Consider the following 20,675-nt stretch of genomic DNA (forward strand, 5'->3'; position numbering starts at 1 on the left):
TTTATGGCCTAAAATTGGCCAAATAAGTATTTTTCAATCCTGTCAAGGTTGGACCACATCAACATGTTGATCTGTTTTTCCTGAGGGTGCCATCAGAAAGGTGTGCTCTGTGTATGGAGAGGTACAGAGCTAGGATAACAACTTGTCCAGTGCCCCTTCAGCCCTTCCCCTGCCCTTGCCGCCAGGCCCCATAGTCACTTACTGGCTCACTGCCTCATCCTAGGTAAGCACCTACCCTATCTAGCCCTAGTTCCAGCCCTGGTGGAGTATAATTATGTCTGTAAGTTTTTGGAAAAGAATTACTGTATTATTATAGATTTCCCTTTTAAATAGTACAGTTGATGATAAATCTTATTTTAAACAATATCCTGCTTGACTTGTTACTGCAATAGAAATCATGGTGATGTTCCCATTTTGTAGCTAGTACAATGCATGTTTGCAATTTGCAGATCATATAAATAAAGTTGTCAAGGCAAAGGCCATTTTGCGGCCATTTTAATTTTGGGCAAGAATAATCAACAATCACATTATTTAACTAAACTAAAGGAATGCAAATGCCATGTGTGTTTAATGGGTATCATAACATGTTTATTCACAAACAAACCAATTATCTACAAGATTAAAACATTCATGCAGGGCTGCTTTTCCCCCACATGACAACGGGGTCTGCCCTCATTTAAAATGGGACTGATGGAAACTTCTGTTCCGGGCGAGGCTCAGTGCGGCTGAATGTTAGCGGCTGATTCTGCTTCCTGTGCTTTGCTGTCTTCTCTTGGCGCCGGTCACGCTTTGGAGCGAACATGTTATCTATGGATTTTTTAGACGATGTCAGGAGAATGAATAAAAGACAGGTGAGCAACACATCCATCCGGGCAGGTCGGTGTACACGTCTGATGGACGTGATAGAGGAAGAGATTTGCGACAGGAAACAATTTTCACAGACAGGAAGCAAGACGCATTAGAGAACCGTGAACAGGGGGAGAGAGAGGCAGCTGCACAGGGGGCTGGGTACAGAGATATAGAGAAGGCAGGGGAAACAGATGCGGGTAGTGGAAGTAGTGCCATTATACAGACACTGGGCGCAGGGAGTTACAGGGAGTATATATTATACTAGAGAGTCACTGAGTCTAAGGAGCCAAGAATAGCTGCCTGACCTGGGCAATTGGTGTTTTCATTACTTATAGCAGGACTTCTAGCTGGCATCCTGAAATGTTAATGCTCTACACCTGAGAAAGAGGTCCTCCCTGAAAACGAGAATTTAACTTACCTACTTGTCGTAAATTCCATTTCTTCTAGTCCTGACATGTCAGTATGGAATTTACGACAAGTAGTACATTTTTTATTTTCTTCTTAGTCCCTCCATGTCAGTTAGGATGGGATCTACCAAAGCCATGTCCAAAAAAGACAATCTAAACAGTGGTGAGGATAAAGTCAGGAGGTCTTATAGGTCATAATTCATTTTGATTGGCTAGAGCAGGGCTGTCCAACTGGCGGCTCACGACCACCCTCTGTGTGGCCCCCCAACTGTCTGGCTGCTTTGATGTTTACCTTTGTGGAAGCTTTAAATAGCATCAGTATTGAGATGAAATGGCCCCCTGCATGGTGTATCATGCCTGTGTATGCCATACTCTGCCTGCCCTATGCTGCCTGTGTGTGCCATACTCTGCCTGTCCTATGCTGCCTGTGTGTGCGCCATACTCTACCTGCCCTATGCTGCCTGTGTGTGCCATACTCTGCCTGCCCTATGCTGCCTGTGTGTGCCATACTCTGCCTGCCCTATGCTGCCTGTGTGTGCCATACTCTGCCTGCCCTATGCTGCCTGTGTGTGCCATACTCTGCCTGCCCTATGCTGCCTGTGTGTGCCATACTCTGCCTGCCCTATGCTGCCTGTGTGTGCCATACTCTGCCCCGGCCTGGCCTATGCTGCCTTTGTGTGCGCCATACACACAGGCAGCATAGGGCAGGCAGTACATACAGTGACACAATGCATGGAGTTGTGAACAATGCATGGACTAAAAAGTGTGAACAGTATTACATATTTAAAAAATACAGGCATTTATAGTTGGACAGCACTGTGCTAAAAGAAGCTGGGAGGGGAGTTAGCCACACGAGGCCAAACATTTCTGACCTGGATTGGGCTCATAATAACTGAGACAGTTGACAGGGATTAAGTACAGTACTGATAGCTGAGATGGAAATGGATTACATGGAAGTCAAAGATGTGTGTGCACATCTCTGAGCTACAGACCTGGAAAGCAATTCTTAGCTATCATAGCAGTGGCCTACCTAGTTTAAATCCACAGGAAAAGCCCAGACAAATATGAACAAGTATGGGGACACTGAAAGCAAAGTAATAATGGCAACAATGCGTAATGGAGACTGTCTGGCTATCTTTCATGTAAAAAAGATACCTGGCAATCCTGCTTTTCTTTTGGTTTGTGTTTTTTCTATGTTTGTTAAAAACAATAAATATATATGTAGAAAAATAAAGATGTATGCAGTGAGCCAGGTTGCCAACAGAGAACCTATGCTTAGAATGCTGTGTTGCACTTACTTAGATAAAACATAGACATTCATCCATCAGTGTACTGCCTGGCATTACTTATCCATAGAAAGGCAAGGAAACCCCCACAGCTCTTGCAACTGTGCCTCAGGAAAAGACCTAACTCCAATGACAAGAAGATTTTCTTGAAACAACTTCCTTATAATGTAAAAACAAATGCAGCCTGTAGCCCTGTAGATATTCAAGTTCCTTATCAAGGCTGTGGTAAAAGTAGTGCTGACAGAGAGACTGGGCAAAATAACTATATCCACATGTCATAGAGGTTAGTAAGGGACCAAGAGACAGCACTACTAGGCACAGGATGATAGGCAGGGCTGGCAGAAGTACATGAAGCCAGAGACAGCTGCTGCAAGCACTGGGCATAAGATACTACTCCATAATATTGTATCATACATGTATGATTGTTTGACTTAATTTGTTGTCCACAAGTTTGTCATATCAGTTCTGTAAACCCCCAGTAATTAAGATGGGCAATCTCAATTGTAACCATCAGTCTTTGTATTCCTTATGTCAATTGCTATCTTCTATAGCTAAAAGACAAAAAAAAAAAAAACAGAGCAACCTGAAATAGTAATGTCAATGGACCTCCTTGGGGCATCTGCCGTAAAGATGTGTAAAAAAGGAATATTACACTGAAATACACCATGCATTGCCACTTTCCTGCCATAGTAAGGCTGGTAAAATCACATGCTTTATCATGATGTGTAGTATAGCAAGTGTAAAATTCTTTAGAAAATTGTGTAAAATCGGTCTGCTTTTAAACTGCATTTTGTACTACTTTTAAAGAGGTGGTTCACCTTCTGGTTAACTTTTAGTATGTTATAGAATGGCCTATTCTTTGCAAGTTTTCAACTGGTCTTTATATTTGATCTTTTATAGTTTTTGAATTATTTGCCGCCTTCTTCTGTCTCTTTCCAACTTTAATATGGGGGTCACTGACCCCAGCAGCTCTGTGAGACTATAGTTTTATTGTTATTGATACTTTTTATTACTCTTTAGGACCTTCTCTATTAATATTTCTGTCTCTCTTTCAAACCACTGTCTGGTTGCTAGGTTAAATTGGGACCCTAACAACCAAATAGCCACTGAAATTCCAAACTGGAGAGCTGCTGAACAAAAAATGAAATAATTCAAAAACTGCAAATAATAAAAAATTAAGACCAATTGCAAATTGTCTCAGACTAGTACTCTGTACATCATACTGAAAGTTAATTTGAGGGCGAACAGCCCCTTTAACAGCTAAAACCTTTGTCTCTGAATTGATCCAAATGACTTGGCTGACTTGCCTGCAACCCTTATACCCATATGTTATATTGTAAGGACTTTTTCTGGTTCCTCCAGCTCTGGTGAACATAATATCTTCATGCATTCTGTGGTTTTTGGCTTCTTCTCTAAATTGTTTACTTGTTTTTTTTGCAGCTGTACTACCAGGTCTTAAACTTTGGTATGATCGTGTCTTCAGCTCTGATGATATGGAAGGGTCTGATGGTAATCACTGGTAGTGAAAGCCCTATTGTAGTTGTCTTGAGGTATGCACAGTATTATGGCTTTTATGTTGTTTGTCAGAGTGTCGCTTGTTCTGAAGTAAATCGGGGTCTGTTTTATTTGCTTGTTAAATGAATTTCTTGAATGATTATACACGAGCAAAGATGTGAAGTGATGCAGAATATGTTGGCACTATCTAAATAAGGAATAATAATAAATACGCCTCAAATTTCAAGTCTTATTACCTTAATTTTCATCCGTTTATTTTCTGAAGGGGAACTGTTGCCGAAAAATCCATTTAATAGCAGTGAATGCTACATTCTATTTCTCATATGAGTTTTATTGTTTTTCCTTACAGTTTTTTGAGAGATAAATGGGTTATTAGTGCGCTTTATCAACCTCACATTTCTCTGCTACTGCCAACAAATCTGCCATGTTGTGTATCAGCTGTGCAGATTGCTGACTCTTGCTGGAAACAGCCAGTCAGAATGTGTTGGTTGCAGCTGGAATTGTAAAATAGACTTTTGAATATTGGTAATTTAGCTATGTAAAGGTTATAGTAATATATTTGATGTGTTTAAAAATATATTAGTAGAAAATGTAACTTCTTTCTGTGCTTCTTTCTGACAGGTAACTTACTGTGTACCAGTCACCTATTTTATAAAAAATTCTTTTAAATTGCTTTTAGAGGGGTTAATCCAAGACTCAAAACTGGTACACGTATGCATTTCTTTTGCCCTCTAGCTTAATAGAGCTTTCTATTACGTGGAATGTTTGGGACCGGAGGTTTTCCATAACTTCTTACCTTAAGTCTACTGTAAATCATGTAGTACCCAGTAGGAATTTTTTTCCCACCAATATGGATTCATACAGCTTAGTTACCGTCAAGTACAAGGAACAGTTTTAGATTTACAGAGAAAAAGGAAATCATTTTTAAAAATGAGACTTATTTCCTTAAAATGGGATGTATGGGAGATGGGCTTCCCATAATACTGAGCTTTCAAGATATCAGGTTCCAGGATAAGGAATCCTGTACCCTTTAAATTGAAAGTTAAGTATATTTAAACATTTATGTTACAATATAGAATTAGTATGACAAATAAATAGGACGTTTCGCATAGTACTCTTGATGTCCAATAGCAAGGCTTAGCCACTTCTTACCTAGGGGACCTTTAGAATTACAACACTGGGGTCCTGTACAAATAGAAAAAAATATAGATTTTTTTTTTCAGGGACACTGCAACAGTTTTACCCCCAATAGCTGCCTTATAGATTTATTAACAAGCACAGAGTCACTTGACAAATAAATATTAAAGCATAAAATAGAAATAATTATTAGATTCCTTCTATGAGAGATGGTTAATGGAGTGGTAGTAATAATGCCTTACAATTCACCCCAGTATGTGTTTGAATGATCAAACACAATGTTTTAGTTGGGGGTTTTGGAACAATAAAATTGATCAACACAACCTCATCTGTTAATGACCTCAGCTTAATAAAAAACACTCGGCATCTTCAGCTGTCAGCTAATGACAGTTATTCAAATTTCACAGATAATATTTTTCTCGCTTTAATATCACTAAGACCTGCCCTAAAGGTTTTGCTGATAAAAACCTTACCCTTTTGCTTATCACACTTGCTCATTTATTTATTTTTCAGAGTAGGGGTATATATCTATTTCTGAGTGATGGCTTAATAAAGCAAATACTTACAGCACCTGACATCTCTTATCAAATTAATAGAGATTGCTTTTAAAGGTCATTTACTTCTCTGATCTGTTGACTTGGTTTTCATACAACATACCTTTCTGTGTGTAAATATCAAGATATGTGTTTGTGGGATAGCAGCTTGTGAAATCTAAAAGAGCAGCCTGGAAGTTGGCTTGTTAAGCACAAGCCAGATCATTTCCTTTTTGTGTTTGTTAAACCTATAGTAGAATCTGTTTTATTTCCACTTGCTTTCTTTTCCAGATATTACATTTCAGCTGTGAATTTCCTAAACACAATTATGGTAGTGGCAAGATATATGGTAAAAGTTGAAGAATCATTTATTAAAAGCAGAAGTACTTAGAAAGCAATGTTTGAGCCCCCCAAATGTATTTGTACTGATCTAAAAGCAGCTTCATACAGCTTATTAGTGAAAATCAGCTATTTTACCAGATACAGATCTTTGCATGCATAAGCTAATGATATAATAACTTTACTATGTGTTTTTATTTTTTTGTTATATAGTGCATTGTTTAAATTGGGATTTTTTTTATTTTTATTTTTTAGAAATTTATCATGAGTTAGAGGGTGTGGGAACTTAATAAATAATTCTAAATAAATACAAGCCTTTACATATTTCATACATAATTTATCTTTTTTCTCACTTTTCTTTATTTTAGTGGCAGCATGGAGCCTGCATTCCATCGTGGGGATCTGCTTTTCTTGACCAACCGTGTAGATGACCCTATCAGAGTTGGGGAAATTGTGGTCTTTAGGATAGAGGGAAGAGAGATACCCATTGTACATCGTGTCCTAAAGATCCATGAAAAGTGAGTAGAGATTTTAATGTCATAGAAGGTACAGTATAGTAGGATGGGAATACCTAGTTACTTTAAACACATTATAAAGGAACTGACGTTAAAGTAGTAGTTTGCACAAAACCGGGCACAATATGTAATAGTCCACCTTTCTTCAGGGAGAATTCACAGATATTCTGTTCATGAAAGGAATGACCTTATCTCTGATATTTAGTGGATCCACAGATCAATTATCAGTTTTTCTTTCTTTTAAGGGAAAATGGAGATATTAAGTTTCTGACCAAGGGAGACAACAATGCAGTGGATGATCGAGGCTTGTACAAACAGGGGCAGAACTGGCTAGAGAAAAAGGATGTTGTGGGAAGAGCCAGAGGGTGAGTACACAGATAACTTGTGGATGCCAAGAATCATTTATTTTATTTGAGTCATTGGCCGCGTATGCCATCCCACCGGCGATTTACATTTTCACCGGTGGGATGTCATATCAGGCGACTAAACTCCCTTGTGTGCCAGAGCCCTTAGGAAAGCTATATGACTATATATTGCAGATTCAAACTTTAAAGGCTGATATGGTCAAGATGGGGTATTATTAACCAAGATATGTATTTCCTTCATTGAAGTACAGTATATACTCGAGTATAAGCTGATCCGAATATAAGCCGAGGTACCTAATTTTACCTAAGAAAACTGGAAAAACTTATTGACTCGAGTATAAGCCTAGGGTGGGAAATGCAGCAGCTACTGCTAAGTTTTAACAATCAAAATAAATACCAATAAAATTACATTAATTGAGGCATCAGTTGGGTATATGTTTTTCAATATTTATTTCAAAGAAAAACATTAAACTAGCTCTGTAAGCAGAGAAGAGGGTCAACAAAAACAATATGAGTACTACCCCACACTCATTGCACATTGGCAAACTGGCAGCAGACCCAGTCCCGGAGGAGATGTAAGGGGAAATAAGTATTTCTAGTGGGAGCGGGCCAGGGCACTGGAGGGTCTGGTTGCAGGTGGCCTAATTTGCACACAAAGGAAGAGAGGGTGCTAGTCTAGAGGGACCCATGGCACCCGACTCGAGTATAAGCAGAGGGTGACTTTTTCAGCACATTTTGGGTGCTGAAAAACTAGGCTTATACTCGAGTATATACAGTATATAATTGTTTTGCATCACCAGTTAGGAACTTGTTCCATGACAGACAGGTTTTACAGGCAATGATAAGGTACCTTTATCTCCTGTTAGGGGTTTTTTAATCACTTCCTTATCAAGCAACTGACAGCTACATCTTTTCCATTTGTTGAATATGTTTGAACATTATGACCCAGAGATTAATCTCTTATATTGATTCTTGTTAAGTGGTAATGGCACAATAAAATTGCTTGCAAATAACCAGACTGTTGTGGCTGTTTGTACAGTAAATAATAAGGACCATGAAAGGGTAATAACAAGGCAGAAGGTAAAGGCACATGTAATGTGCTACCCAATTATTTTTACATTTTGATTTCTGAATTTTACACTGCCACTAAACTTCCTTTTCTTCAGCTAATTTTACCTGCTGCTGAGTATTTATCTTTGTGTTTGTAAGGATGTATATATTGCAGCTCAACTTACATATTTGATCAATATCAATAATGCCTGGCCTCTTAGTAATTTTTCACCTTAGAATAAGGTTAATCAGTCCACTGAAAAACAAAAATTTTACTAAAGAAAAGTAATTGTGAAGTTTAAAGGGCAACTGAAACCACATAATGCATTGAACCTGATGCCTCAGAATTTACCCCAACCCCCTGAAGCCCATCTGCTCTGTGAGTATTTGTCCCCCTATGCAACACTCTCCATGGTGACAATACTGGGAATGCACAAAATGTACCAATCAGCAATCAACTGGTAAGAACCTAGAGGCCAAAGCACAATGAGCGTGCGCTTTGCCACCGACATGTAGGCCAGTCAACATAAGCGGCATGGACCAGTTTCTAGTCTAAATCTTATATCATTCTTAATAGCTGCTACAAAGATATAAACATATTAATGAATATATTAAAGCTCAGGGGCATACATCAGAGTTTTCACTGGGACCCCATGACACCCCATTGGTTCTTAGCCCCAAACATTACACAGTCATAATGTATGAGCGCAGTTTATCTTAGGACACATATAAAAAAAATGGCTTAATACTTAGGTAACACCTTAAAGCTAACTTACTGTCAAAAAGCATTTCATAGATCATGTTACTTGTGTTTTTGGCTCGAAATCATGGTTTCCATTGAAGCAAATAACAGCTGTGGGGTCAAAGAATATGCCCTGTGTGCCATAAGCTTAATAAGGGAGATAAACTAGCAGTACTGTAGCAATATGGGGAGCATTATATATATATATATATACATAATCAAGAATATGCATGAGTGAATAAATCAAAGATTTTAAAATACTTTCTATGCAGATTTATGATACTTGCAAGTAGAAGGGTTCAGGCAGTGTCTAAAGAGCGTAAAACATGGACCCTAACTATGAGTTTGTAAGATCTTTACATGGAATGCACATTTTGAAAAATCCATGCAGGTAAATAGGTAACTGATTGCTCTGCCTAAAAAATATGCACCAATAAAGAGGCCTGGAGCTCAGCACTGCTGAGTTTGTGGTGATTTTGGATGTGAGAAGTTCATCCAGGAATAGCAAAATAAATTAGATAACATGTACACTGGCTTTGGTATCCAGCCTTTGAGCCAGATCTGTGCTTTGTCAAAGATATGTTGAGTTTGAGGATGGGAGTTACTGTCAACTAAACTAGAATGTTACCTTGTTATTAACATAGAATGTTGCCTTGACATTAATGCAGTCCAGGATAGGCCACACTTTTGCCTGAGATGGTTCTACAGTGTAGCTTACTTCAGGGAAAAGGCATGCTGCTCTGTAGCAAACTTTGTCAAGATTCTGTAGCTGGCTGTAACTGTAGTGTAGCTGACTTTCTGACTAGGCCTTGGTTTTAATCTTGTCAGTACACAGACCACAGCAATAGTGTTCATTAGTAGGAACTGTAGTTTAAATAGTAGGAGAACATTTAATGTATGGTAAGTTAACTAAACATGTGCCTGTGTACTTCTACAAGTTGTTAGAACTAAAACTATTCACAGGATGGGCTTATTAAATATATTCTAATGTATTCCAGATTTCTACAGCAGTATGTCAGTATGACTTTGAAAAGTTTTCTAACAAGTATAATGTGTTAATCTAACTTCTCCATTGCTTACCTGTGTTTACTAGTGACTCCTCTCCACCCTTGGCTACTGTAGCCAAGGCCTGGGAACCAGAGCCTTTCCTGGGTGTCCAGAGCAAAAGCCATTTAAAAGTAAATTTGGAAGAAGCCTATTTGCTTTAGTATTTTTCCATATAAGAGTGCCTTCTTATTTTAAGATTTCATCAAATTAAGAATCCTGTTTTATCCCTAGATACTGGAAGTCAAGGTTGAATTAGAGTAAGGTTTTGGGGTGAACACCTTTTTCCTGTCCTATGCAGTCGATATAAAAAGTCTACACACCCCTGGTAAAATGTCAGGTTCCTGTGTTGTACAAAAATAAATCATTTCAGAACTTTTTCCACCTTTAATGTGACCTATAAACTGTACCACTCAGTTGAAAAACAAACTGAAATCTTTTAGGTGGAGGGAAGAAAACTAAAATAATGTGGTTGCATAAGTGTGCACACCCTTAAACTAATACTTTGTTGAACCTTTTCAGGAATTAGTTGCATACAAGACACTTTTTAAACCAAAATGATTAAATTTTTTTGGCACAATTTTTTTTATCACGTATACAACACTTTTTAAAACTTGCCAGCATTACGACAAATTGATAAAACTATAAGAGACCTTCTGTGAATTTGTTGTGCTTATGACATTTTTACAGTTTGGTGACCAACGCTCTGAGAACTGTGTACTTACCAACACTTTTTAATCCCCCCCTTTGTCTCTTACTGGCCAGTGAGATAGGCTGAAACAGCTTAAGGTATATTTATTATCTGCTGAAGAACATATAAATATTAGTAATAGCCTCTCTTTCTATTACCTCTTAAAGGAGAAGGAAAGGTAAAAACTAAGTAAGCTTTATCAGAAAGGTCTATGTAAATGCAGCCATAAGCACTTACAGAAATGCTGCAGTTCTCTATAAAAAAAAATGCAGGATTTCTTGTCTCCTTTTTTGTGAACATGTTCTTCGGTATCAGACTTCCTCTCTTTTAGGGCTCCTTCAGGTTTGGGGCACGAGTCTGCTCAGTTCTCTCCCCCTCCCTTCTCCTGCCCCCTCCACTCCCTTATGATTGTGTGATCTGAGCTTCTAACAGCTATAACTTGCAGCAGGAAGCTACCAAGACCAAGCTAAAATGGCAGCTACTATCAGAGGGAGCTTCTAGGGCTCTTTACTCGAGTATAGCAAAGCTTTCTGCTGAATATAGTGTTCTAGGGGGCACTAATGTGGCAAATCTATTGGCAGTAAAATGCCAAAATTACTTTCCTTCTCCTTTGATAACCTTTTCATTATCTCTTTTAGTTTTCTGTAGCTCTCAGACACAACAATCAACTCTTTGTCCTGTTGTTTATATAAATGTTTAGGGTACCTTTCCTTGCTTAGTGCACGTTGGGGTGTTTTATGTTACAGTTTTTTTTAACACATAATAGTAGAACTATTACAGACAAATAATAGAGGCAGTTCAGCCACACATTCACCATACATACTAATGCATCCATTTCTGTCACACTGATTTTAAACCTTTACGTTATAAGTCACATCATAATGATGAATCCTAATGTCAAACCGAAGCACTGCCGATTTAAGCTGCGTAATATGCAGAGCTGGTGGTTTCTCTCAGCCTCCAGTGATCACATTCTACTGTCTTTTAACCCCCTAATGTTATCCAGTCAAGTGTTACATGGGGAAATGTCAGGTTTAGTCTGATGATTCCTATTGCAAAATCCCAGAATTTATTAGCCATTGTGCAATGACACATCTATAGGTCATTGTCACAGACTCACTTCATTAACTCACAAGGAATATTTTTTGCATAAATGAAGAAACATTTCTTACACCCATTATGTTTGTAGGTCAGCACATCAATATGAAATGCCACCTGACTTATGTGCCTGTAGATAGTTATATATTGTGTTATTCTTTTATTTTTTTCACATCAGTCTACCTTTATTCTAATTCTAGTTTGGCCTTGGCATCTGTTTCTGATGTAGTGGTGTGTAAATCTAAGAAATATTCATGAAAATAATATACATTTTCTGACTAGAAATGTCAAGGGAACGGGTATTATGGCTGAATGCTAACAACCCATTGTCTGGGGAAAAGCATGTAAGCCGTATTCATTGCACTCACGTCAAAAATGGGGTAGAATGCCTGTTGATATAGAAAATACATATACTGAAACTAGATTGTGTGCATTCAAGACAAAATATAACTGATGTATTAGTTACTATATTACATTTTTTAAGACATTTTACTTAAAGGCAATGCTCAGTCTTCTGCTTCTTCTGCCAGATAATTTGTCCAATAATAGAGAATAGATGGCACCCGTTATTGTAGAGCAGTGCAAATCCTGGTTTATAAAGATAAATCTTTGGAGGATTTCTATGTAAATAGAGTGTCTGAAGGGCAGTTCAATTCTTACATTACCAATCTGGGCAACAGATTTTAGTCCAATGAGTACCATAAGCAGGGTACAGGTAGGGGAATCTGTTATCCAGAGAGCATTGAATTACAGAAAGGCCAAATAATTCCATATTTTAAAATTGATTACCTTTTTCTCTGTAATAATAAAACAGTACCTTGTACTTGATCCCAACTAAGGTATAATTAATCCTTATTGGAGGTAGAACATCCAGTTGGCTTTATATAATATTTAAATCATTTTTTAATAGACTTTAGGTATGAAGAGCCATATTATGGAAAGATCCCTTATCTGTAAAACCCTAGGTCCCAATCACATTGTCCCATACAACAATACAATGATGAAAAGTGTTATATTACATTATCATTCTTTTCAGTACGGCCCCTGGTTCAATTAAATGTTTCTCTTTTTTTTGTTACTTAAATTTTTATTATGGAAGAAAGAGAGAATATGGTAAACATAAACATGACATACAAATTACTGCAACATAAAAAAATTGTAATCAACAGAATGCATAGCCTCGTTAGGTATTCCATGAGTTCGTGGGTGGGGTATTGGGTGAGTCTGTTTTTGGTGTCCAGCGGACTATTTGTGTGGTCATAGCTGTGATATATGGTCTTACTTTAGTGATGATGGTAGATTTTTGGCTAGAGAAGAGGTGCAGAACCCATTGGGATTTCTCTGTCTTGCATATATCACTGAATGAGGTTTCCATTGGGTCAGTCGTTTTGGACCTATGAGTTCCTACATGGCCCATGTCTCCAGAAATTGAGTGGTTTTATTATGTATAGGCTGTATAGGCTATTCTGGATTCAAACTTTGTTGCTATTTAATTGCTACTTCGGCCAGTGAGGGTGGAGTTGCTGACTTCCAATGGATCGTGAGTGCTAGCCTGGCAGCTGTTAAAACTTGATTTATCAGAGTTTGAGAAGTCTTGTGTAGCCCTGGGAATAGCTTTCCCAATAGGAATGTGAGAGAGTGTTTCTGGAGAGTTCAGCAGAATTAAATGTTTCTTAAAGGGGTTGTTCACCTTTGAATTAACTTTTAGTATGATGTAGAGGGTAATATTCTAAAACCATTTGCAACTGATCTGCATTTTTTAATGGTTTTCAAATCATGTGTTTTTTGTTCAGCAGCTCTCCATTTTGGAATTTTAGCAGCTATAGGTTGCTGTTGGTCTAAGTAACCCTAGCAACCAGCCAGTGGATTGAAAGAGAGACTGAAATATAAATAGGAGGGGGCTTGGATAGAAAGCAAGTAATATAAATGACAATAATAATCAAATTGTAGCGTCACAGAGCAATAGTTTATGGCCTGCCAGGGTCAGTGACTCCCCTTTGAAAGCTTGAAAGAGTCCGAAGAAGAAAGCAAATAACTGAAAAAAACTAAAAACTATGTAAACTTTATCAGAAAGGTCTATGTAAATACAACCATAAGCACTTACAGAAACCACTTTCATTTAAGGTCCTAGTGTCTGTCGGGTATCCTGGTGGGCTATACAGTAGGGGCGTTTGGAGAATATATACAAATAACTCTCTAAGTTTAAAATTCAGTCAGCCATTAAAGAGGTGTGTGTTTATGTTTCAGATTTGTTCCTTATATTGGAATTGTAACTATCCTGATGAATGACTATCCGAAATTTAAGGTAAGTTGATTATAAAGCTGTTCATTATGGTTGTATGGTACAAGCTAATTTAATTTTAAGAATGCTTGTTTTCTATTGTTCAGTAATAACATGAAGCATTTCTGGTCTATTCATTTCCCTTTAGGCGTCATTATTGTTGCAGTGGTTATTGTATGGAAGAAATACAGAGCAAAACCACATTTAGCTGATTAGTTAATAAGCCATTGATTCTAGGTAGTTTTCAGTTTAATAAATAGCTGGAGGCTTAGGGGCAGGAACATTAAAAGTGATCTCAGGGACATTCTCTTATGTATAAAAGCTATGAAATTACCCATCTTACAAATGTGTTGCAAAACCTGTGATATTAAAATTGCTCACAGATTAAACATTTTTAAAGACATTTTTCTGGGCATGTAAAACTTTTTTTTTCCCAATTAGCATTGATTAAAAAAGTAATTATTGTTTTAAAGTGATTTACCTAAGAATATGGCCTACTGCTAATCCTTTGTCCTTGGGGAACCGCTCCATTGAGGGAGTTGCTGACCCCCTACACCAGGGCTGCCATTAGGGGGAAAAGTCATCTCAATGCCGGTGGGTCTGGGTCTCCAGGGGGACCCAGCCGTGGGGCCCACTTGTTGGTGAGTTGCAACCTTGAGAAGGGAGAACAGGAGCTCAAGTGCACGCACCTTCCTTCTACTATAAAGCTTTCTGGATGCTAATTGTGTCTAAAGTTTAGTCCTAGTAAACCTGCATGGGGATTGGCTATCTTAAAGGGAAGAAGCACTGAAAAATACATAAGTATACTCTTATGCTCTGTGTTGTACTTCATTTGTACTACTTCAATTGCTATGTGTTTATTATAAATGCTTTAAATTAAATGTGCAATACTTAAGAACCTCCCCACACACAACTCTTTAACACACCCCAGATGCTTAACATCTTATATTCCCCATTTCAGGCCAAAAAGCTCCCAAACCAGTGTTTGTTAGCTTGGCTCCATAGCTATTTCTGCCCAGCTCTCGGCAATACTGAGCTGAGAAATGTAAATGTTGGTAGTTATAAATAATGCCTCAGTGATCTTTGAGTTAAACCATCACCCCAAAATACCATGAGTTTGGTCGTAAGGCAGATTGTTCAGTATGAAAACTGCCGCCTTGCAAATATAATTATTGTAGAAAAGATTGTTCCTCAGTGAAGTCCACATATGTGTATTCTAATATTGTAAGGCCTAGTACACAAACACTTAACAGCATTCATGTTCCACTCGGCCTCCTGATAGACCACGAATGAATGCCCAGTTTCATAGTTTCCTAGGTATGGAAACTTAAGCATATGTATTTGCACTTATTGTAGTGGTTTATTTTATGTAACTCAATCCAATTGGATGTCAGTGGCTGGATGTGTCCTTTCAAGACCCCCAAGACCTTCCAATATTATCAGATCCACAACTATATGTTATACAGTGGAGGAAATAATTATTTGACCCCTCACTGATTTTGTAAGTTTGTCCAATGACAAAGAAATGAAAAGTCTCAGAACAGTATCATTTCAATGGTAGGTTTATTTTAACAGTGGCAGATAGCACATCAAAAGGAAAATCGAAAAAATAACTTTAAATAAAAGATAGCAACTGATTTGCATTTCATTGAGTGAAATAAGTTTTTGAACCCCTACCAACCATCAAGAGTTCTGGCTCCCACAGAGTGGTTAGACACTTCTACTCAATTAGTCAACCTCATTAAGGACACCTGTCTTAACTAGTCACCTGTATAAAAGACACCTGTCCACAGAATCAATCAATCAAGCAGACTCCAAACTCTCCAACATGGGAAAGACCAAAGAGCTGTCCAAGGATGTCAGAGACAAAATTGTAGACCTGCACAAGGCTGGAATGGGCTACAAAACCATTAGCAAGAAGCTGGGAGACAAGGTGACAACTGTTGGTGCGATTGTTCGAAAATGGAAGGAGCACAAAATGACCATCAATCGACCTCGCTCTGGGGCTCCACGCAAGATCTCACCTCGTGGGGTGTCAATGATTCTGAGAAAGGTGAAAAAGCATCCTAGAACTACACGGGAGGAGTTAGTTAATGACCTCAAATTAGCAGGGACCACAGTCACCAAGAAAACCATTGGAAACACATTACACCGCAATGGATTAAAATCCTGCAGGGCTCGCAAGGTCCCCCTGCTCAAGAAGGCACATGTGCAGGCCCGTCTGAAGTTTGCCAATGAACACCTGAATGATTCTGTGAGTGACTGGGAGAAGGTGCTGTGGTCTGATGAGACCAAAATAGAGCTCTTTGGCATTAACTCAACTCGCTGTGTTTGGAGGAAGAAAAATGCTGCCTATGACCCCCAAAACACCGTCCCCACCGTCAAGCATGGGGGTGGAAACATTTTGCTTTGGGGGTGTTTTTCTGCTAAGGGCACAGGACAACTTATTCGCATTAACGGGAAAATGGACGGAGCCATGTATCGTGAAATCCTGAACGACAACCTCCTTCCCTCTGCCAGGAAACTGAAAATGGGTCGTGGATGGGTGTTCCAGCACGACAAAGACCCAAAACATACAGCAAAGGCAACAAAAGAGTGGCTCAAGAAGAAGCACATTAAGGTCATGGAGTGGCCTAGTCAGTCTCCGGACCTTAATCCAATAGAAAACCTATGGAGGGAGCTCAAGCTCAGAGTTGCACAGAGACAGCCTCGAAACCTTAGGGATTTAGAGATGATCTGCAAAGAGGAGTGGACCAACATTCCTCCTAAAATGTGCGCAAACTTGGTCATCAATTACAAGAAACGTTTGACCTCTGTGCTTGCAAACAAGGGTTTTTCCACTAAGTATTAAGTCTTTTTTTGTTAGAGGGTTCAAAAACTTATTTCACTCAATGAAATGCAAATCAGTTGCTATCTTTTATTTAAAGTTATTTTTTCGATTTTCCTTTTGATGTGCTATCTGCCACTGTTAAAATAAACCTACCATTGAAATGATACTGTTCTGAGACTTTTCATTTCTTTGTCATTGGACAAACTTACAAAATCAGTGAGGGGTCAAATAATTATTTCCTCCACTGTATCTCCTCAACTGTAACAGATGCACAATAGAAGTAGCAAACAACAGTCAGGATGGTTACAAAGGTCAATGTTTGGGAGGGTAGCAACCTCATTTAGTCACAATAACTGTTGCACTAACAAAGGGAGACCTCTACTCCCCAAAACATTGCTTTTTTGTCACAGTCCTGCTGTTAATAAATAGATTATACATCCTAAATATTTTTAAGGTGTTGCTTTTGTGTAATTGGTACTTCTGCATGGTAATGCCCAGTTGCAATCCAGCCAACAGCTAAAACTTTTGCATAGTACTAAAACCAAAATACATATCGGATAAACCTGCCCACATGGGAACATTTGGATATTACTGTTCTAAGGTGACTATCTATGATCACACTAACATTTCTGTTTTTTTTGTTTCAGTATGCTGTTCTGTTCCTCTTAGGCTTGTTTGTCCTAGTACACCGGGAATGAGAGTGCCTTCAGTTACAGTAGGCACCGGAGAGACTATTCATGGAAATCATCTATCATTTGCCTGAATATGAAATGTAAAAGGACAAACCTTTTCTGACTGTTTCAACTTTTACATTTGGAGAGCAGTATTTCTTTTCTACACATAACAATCTGTACATGCGTGTAGCCACTCCTGGCTACAGAATGGACTGAGTGGATATAGAGCGTTGAAACCTGACCTTCTCTAGCACTGGTACTCTGCTTCTGCTAGCAGAGGTTATGCATTCGTATCCGCTTTGCTGTTTGCTTTTCCTTTTTTTTTCTTTATTATTTTGTACTTTGGATGGACATTTTTTTAATATTAAAACAAAATGCCAAAGTTTCAGTGTTTGTATTTTGAAGCCTGTGCACATTATTCGGAAGTGCCTATCTTGGAATTTGTGTATGTGCAGTGTTTTTGCAGTCACACAGAATAAACTGTGATCTGGACCTGTTTGTGAGTAGTAGTAGAATAGTATTTATTTAAGTGTAAGGCTACAGTTAAACCTTTGTGATACACTGCATGTCTGCTGCTGGCTTCAGAGGGTTACACATACGTACATGCATAGTCACAATGTATTTGCAAATATTATCAACTAAATACATACAATTATGGCTACTGATAACAGACATGTCAAATATCAATATTTGCACAGTGATAGAAATCCCTCATTATCTCTGAAGATTTCCCAAATGTCTTTATTTAGTCGCTGTGTTTTCTTACTTGTTGTGGCAACTCATTCCTGATAACTTTTTAGGGTAATGTCCCACAGAAAGATTAGTCGCCCACGATTCAAAACTGACACTTTTATTAATGGTGTCATTTAGTTAGAAAAACTGGTTGGTAAAAAATGTCAGTGGTTTTTAATTTTGCCCATGTGGTTGTTTTTTCAGCCTAAATTTTTAAATAGTATTTGAGTGAACAAGAGAAATGTCCTCACAGTTCCTGCCTGCCTGCCTGCATCCATTCATGCCTTGTGCATCATATGATCACTAAGTGTGATTCCTCTTTAGAAAGCAGTTCAGCAAAATGACACACTGTATTTACATTTAAGTACATTGTTTTTGGTTTGCACAATATTCGGTGTGTCTTTAAGCACCTGAACAGCTCCATTAGGCAACCAAGCCATGATTTTTGATGCCAAAGACAATTTTTGCTACAGGATTTGTTAGGTTTGTCGCCAATACTTTACTAGAGAAGTTTGTGTAACGCTTTTCTGACCCAATTAGGAATAAACCCAGGCTAGTAGTAAATAGAGAGCATGGGTTACATTTACACTTAATGCAAAGGGGTGAGCCTCCGCTATATGGGAGAATTAGATGGAGCGAGGGTGTAGTTGAACTACAACTAGCTGAGGTGTGTTGTGCAGATAGTAAATGATGGACGCCAGAGGATTCTTGCTTATCAACTATAGTACAAGTTTATTGAACAAAGGCACAATGTGATAGTGCAACAGGGGTTATACTCACAGACACAGTAGTGGATGGTCACATAGGATAACAGCAGAATGTGACCCTTAAGGCACAGTATAACCCACTTGAAAGGATATGCAAAGTATTAGCTGTATACCAAGAATGGATGCCCTTTACTGGAACGGATGCCCTCCAGCCAACTATGGTTCAGGGTAAGGAACTGCCTGAATCCTGCGTCTTAACTGTGGTCCCTACAGCAAGGCATACAAAGCCTGGGTTAGACTAAACCCTTACAGTCTCCTTTGATGGGGCTAATGCTGCCCTTGCTAAATAAGCTGACTATGCTCACCACTCCTAGAGGGTGCTATTATATATAACTGACTGTGCTGGCTAGTTCTCATTCACGGGGCCCTGTCCCCGACTTACAAACGGCTGGTTCTCTTTACTGAGGCCTAATTGCCTCAGGCCCGATGACGTGAAGCCTTGAGACATCAGCAGCCAAAGAGGAAGCCACTTCCTTGTGCAAGACACTATATAGTCTGCCAAGGGGAGGGGTCAACCTGGCTAAACCTATAAGGGGTAGCTTAATAACTGTAATCTGAGTGTAGAGGGCTCTGCCCTATTACAGCACAGATAAGGAAAAGATAAGGGATAACACCATAGGGAGCTTAACCCTATGGGTCCCTACATTTGTTTCCGTGTAAACAAGTGGCATTGTTTCAGGTATGGCAAACACTTTTGTACATGGATTCCATTTGTACACTACAAGAAACAACAGGCAGCAACCTAATTCCTCTGGAAATGAGTGGCTTTACAACACCAACAGTAACCTTTGTGGTTAAAAGGTCTCTTTGGTAAAATTAAATTATACTGAGGTTTTCTATATTGCAACAGTGTAATGACAGTGTAATGATTGTGTAGGTTCTCTCGACAAACAAATCACAAGAGGAAGGAATTTTTAACTATCTCTTAATTGGCAAAGAGAGTACTGGAAATCTCAATATCCACACGCAGATGCTGTGTCTTACACTGCCTAGAATAATTCTAAAATCGCAACAGAATTTAGATGGAAAACACCTTGTGTATGCCAAATTTGGAAATAACTTTATGGATTAAGCACACGTTTTCTTTTCCCTCGTTTTTGCGTATTTAGAATAATTCTACTACCTAATGTGAGTGCTATGTTATTGAACCACAGCCATGAGCATAAACTCTCCATGGTCTCCTAGTCAACAGTTTCCATAGACAGGGAAATTTTTCCCAGGTGTCATACTGCCACCTGCTATCCTACTGCCACCTATTTGGATTCAGAGGTTTCTTTAAAAGTAATGTTTAAGCTTGCTAGTGCCACCACTGCTGCCATTGAAAGACAATTACAGCAGTTGTGCTGAGAAGACAACCACAATCATTTTCTATAAAGTTTAAATGCCGGGGAATTCCCTACCGCTTATTTGAACTGTAGAAGCCACTCGGATTTATAGATAGATTACGTATCCATAATGTGCCAAGCACAAATTTGGTATTGACAATGCATACAAGTTACTATTGAATGCAGATACCAGTCAACAAAAAGTAGGAGGGTAGCTTTTCATTGTCTTTCATTTACATACATAGTAACATAGTAAGTTGGGTTGAAAAAAGACATATGTCCATCAAGTTCAACCATAATGCCTATATATAACCTGCCTAACTACTAGTTGATCCAGAGGAAGGCAAAAAAACCCCATCTGAAGCCTCTCTAATTTGCCGCAGAGGGGAAAAAATTCCTTCCTGACTCCAAGATGGCAATCGGACCAGTCCCTGGATCAACTAGTACTAAGAGCTATCTCCCATAACCCTGTATTCCCTCACTTGTACTGAGAGC

At 38.6% G+C, this 20,675-nt stretch overlaps 1 protein-coding gene across 1 annotated transcript; it reads left to right on the plus strand.

Annotated features, from left to right (window-relative positions):
- Nucleotides 1-754: 754 nt before the first annotated feature.
- On the plus strand, nt 755-17,848 carry sec11a (SEC11 homolog A, signal peptidase complex subunit). Its single transcript, NM_203804.1, has 6 exons — nt 755-851; nt 3,983-4,092; nt 6,435-6,584; nt 6,827-6,946; nt 13,819-13,876; nt 17,330-17,848. Exons 1-6 carry the CDS (start codon nt 801-803, stop codon nt 17,378-17,380), a joined length of 540 nt encoding a protein of 179 aa, NP_989135.1. The 5' UTR covers nt 755-800; the 3' UTR covers nt 17,381-17,848.
- Nucleotides 17,849-20,675: the final 2,827 nt, after the last annotated feature.

The sequence above is a fragment of the Xenopus tropicalis genome, chromosome 3 (genome assembly GCF_000004195.4).
Source record: "Xenopus tropicalis strain Nigerian chromosome 3, UCB_Xtro_10.0, whole genome shotgun sequence".
Taxonomy (NCBI): Eukaryota; Metazoa; Chordata; class Amphibia; order Anura; family Pipidae; genus Xenopus; species Xenopus tropicalis.

Bases quoted from the DNA above. Each gene is read 5' to 3' on its own strand.
- sec11a (NM_203804.1), top strand. From the start codon at position 801: ATGTTATCTATGGATTTTTTAGACGATGTCAGGAGAATGAATAAAAGA. The intron at 852-3,982 runs GTGAGCAACACA...TTTTTTTTGCAG, and splicing joins GGAGAATGAATAAAAGACAG to CTGTACTACCAGGTCTTAAA. The intron at 6,947-13,818 runs GTGAGTACACAG...TTTATGTTTCAG, and splicing joins GTTGTGGGAAGAGCCAGAGG to ATTTGTTCCTTATATTGGAA.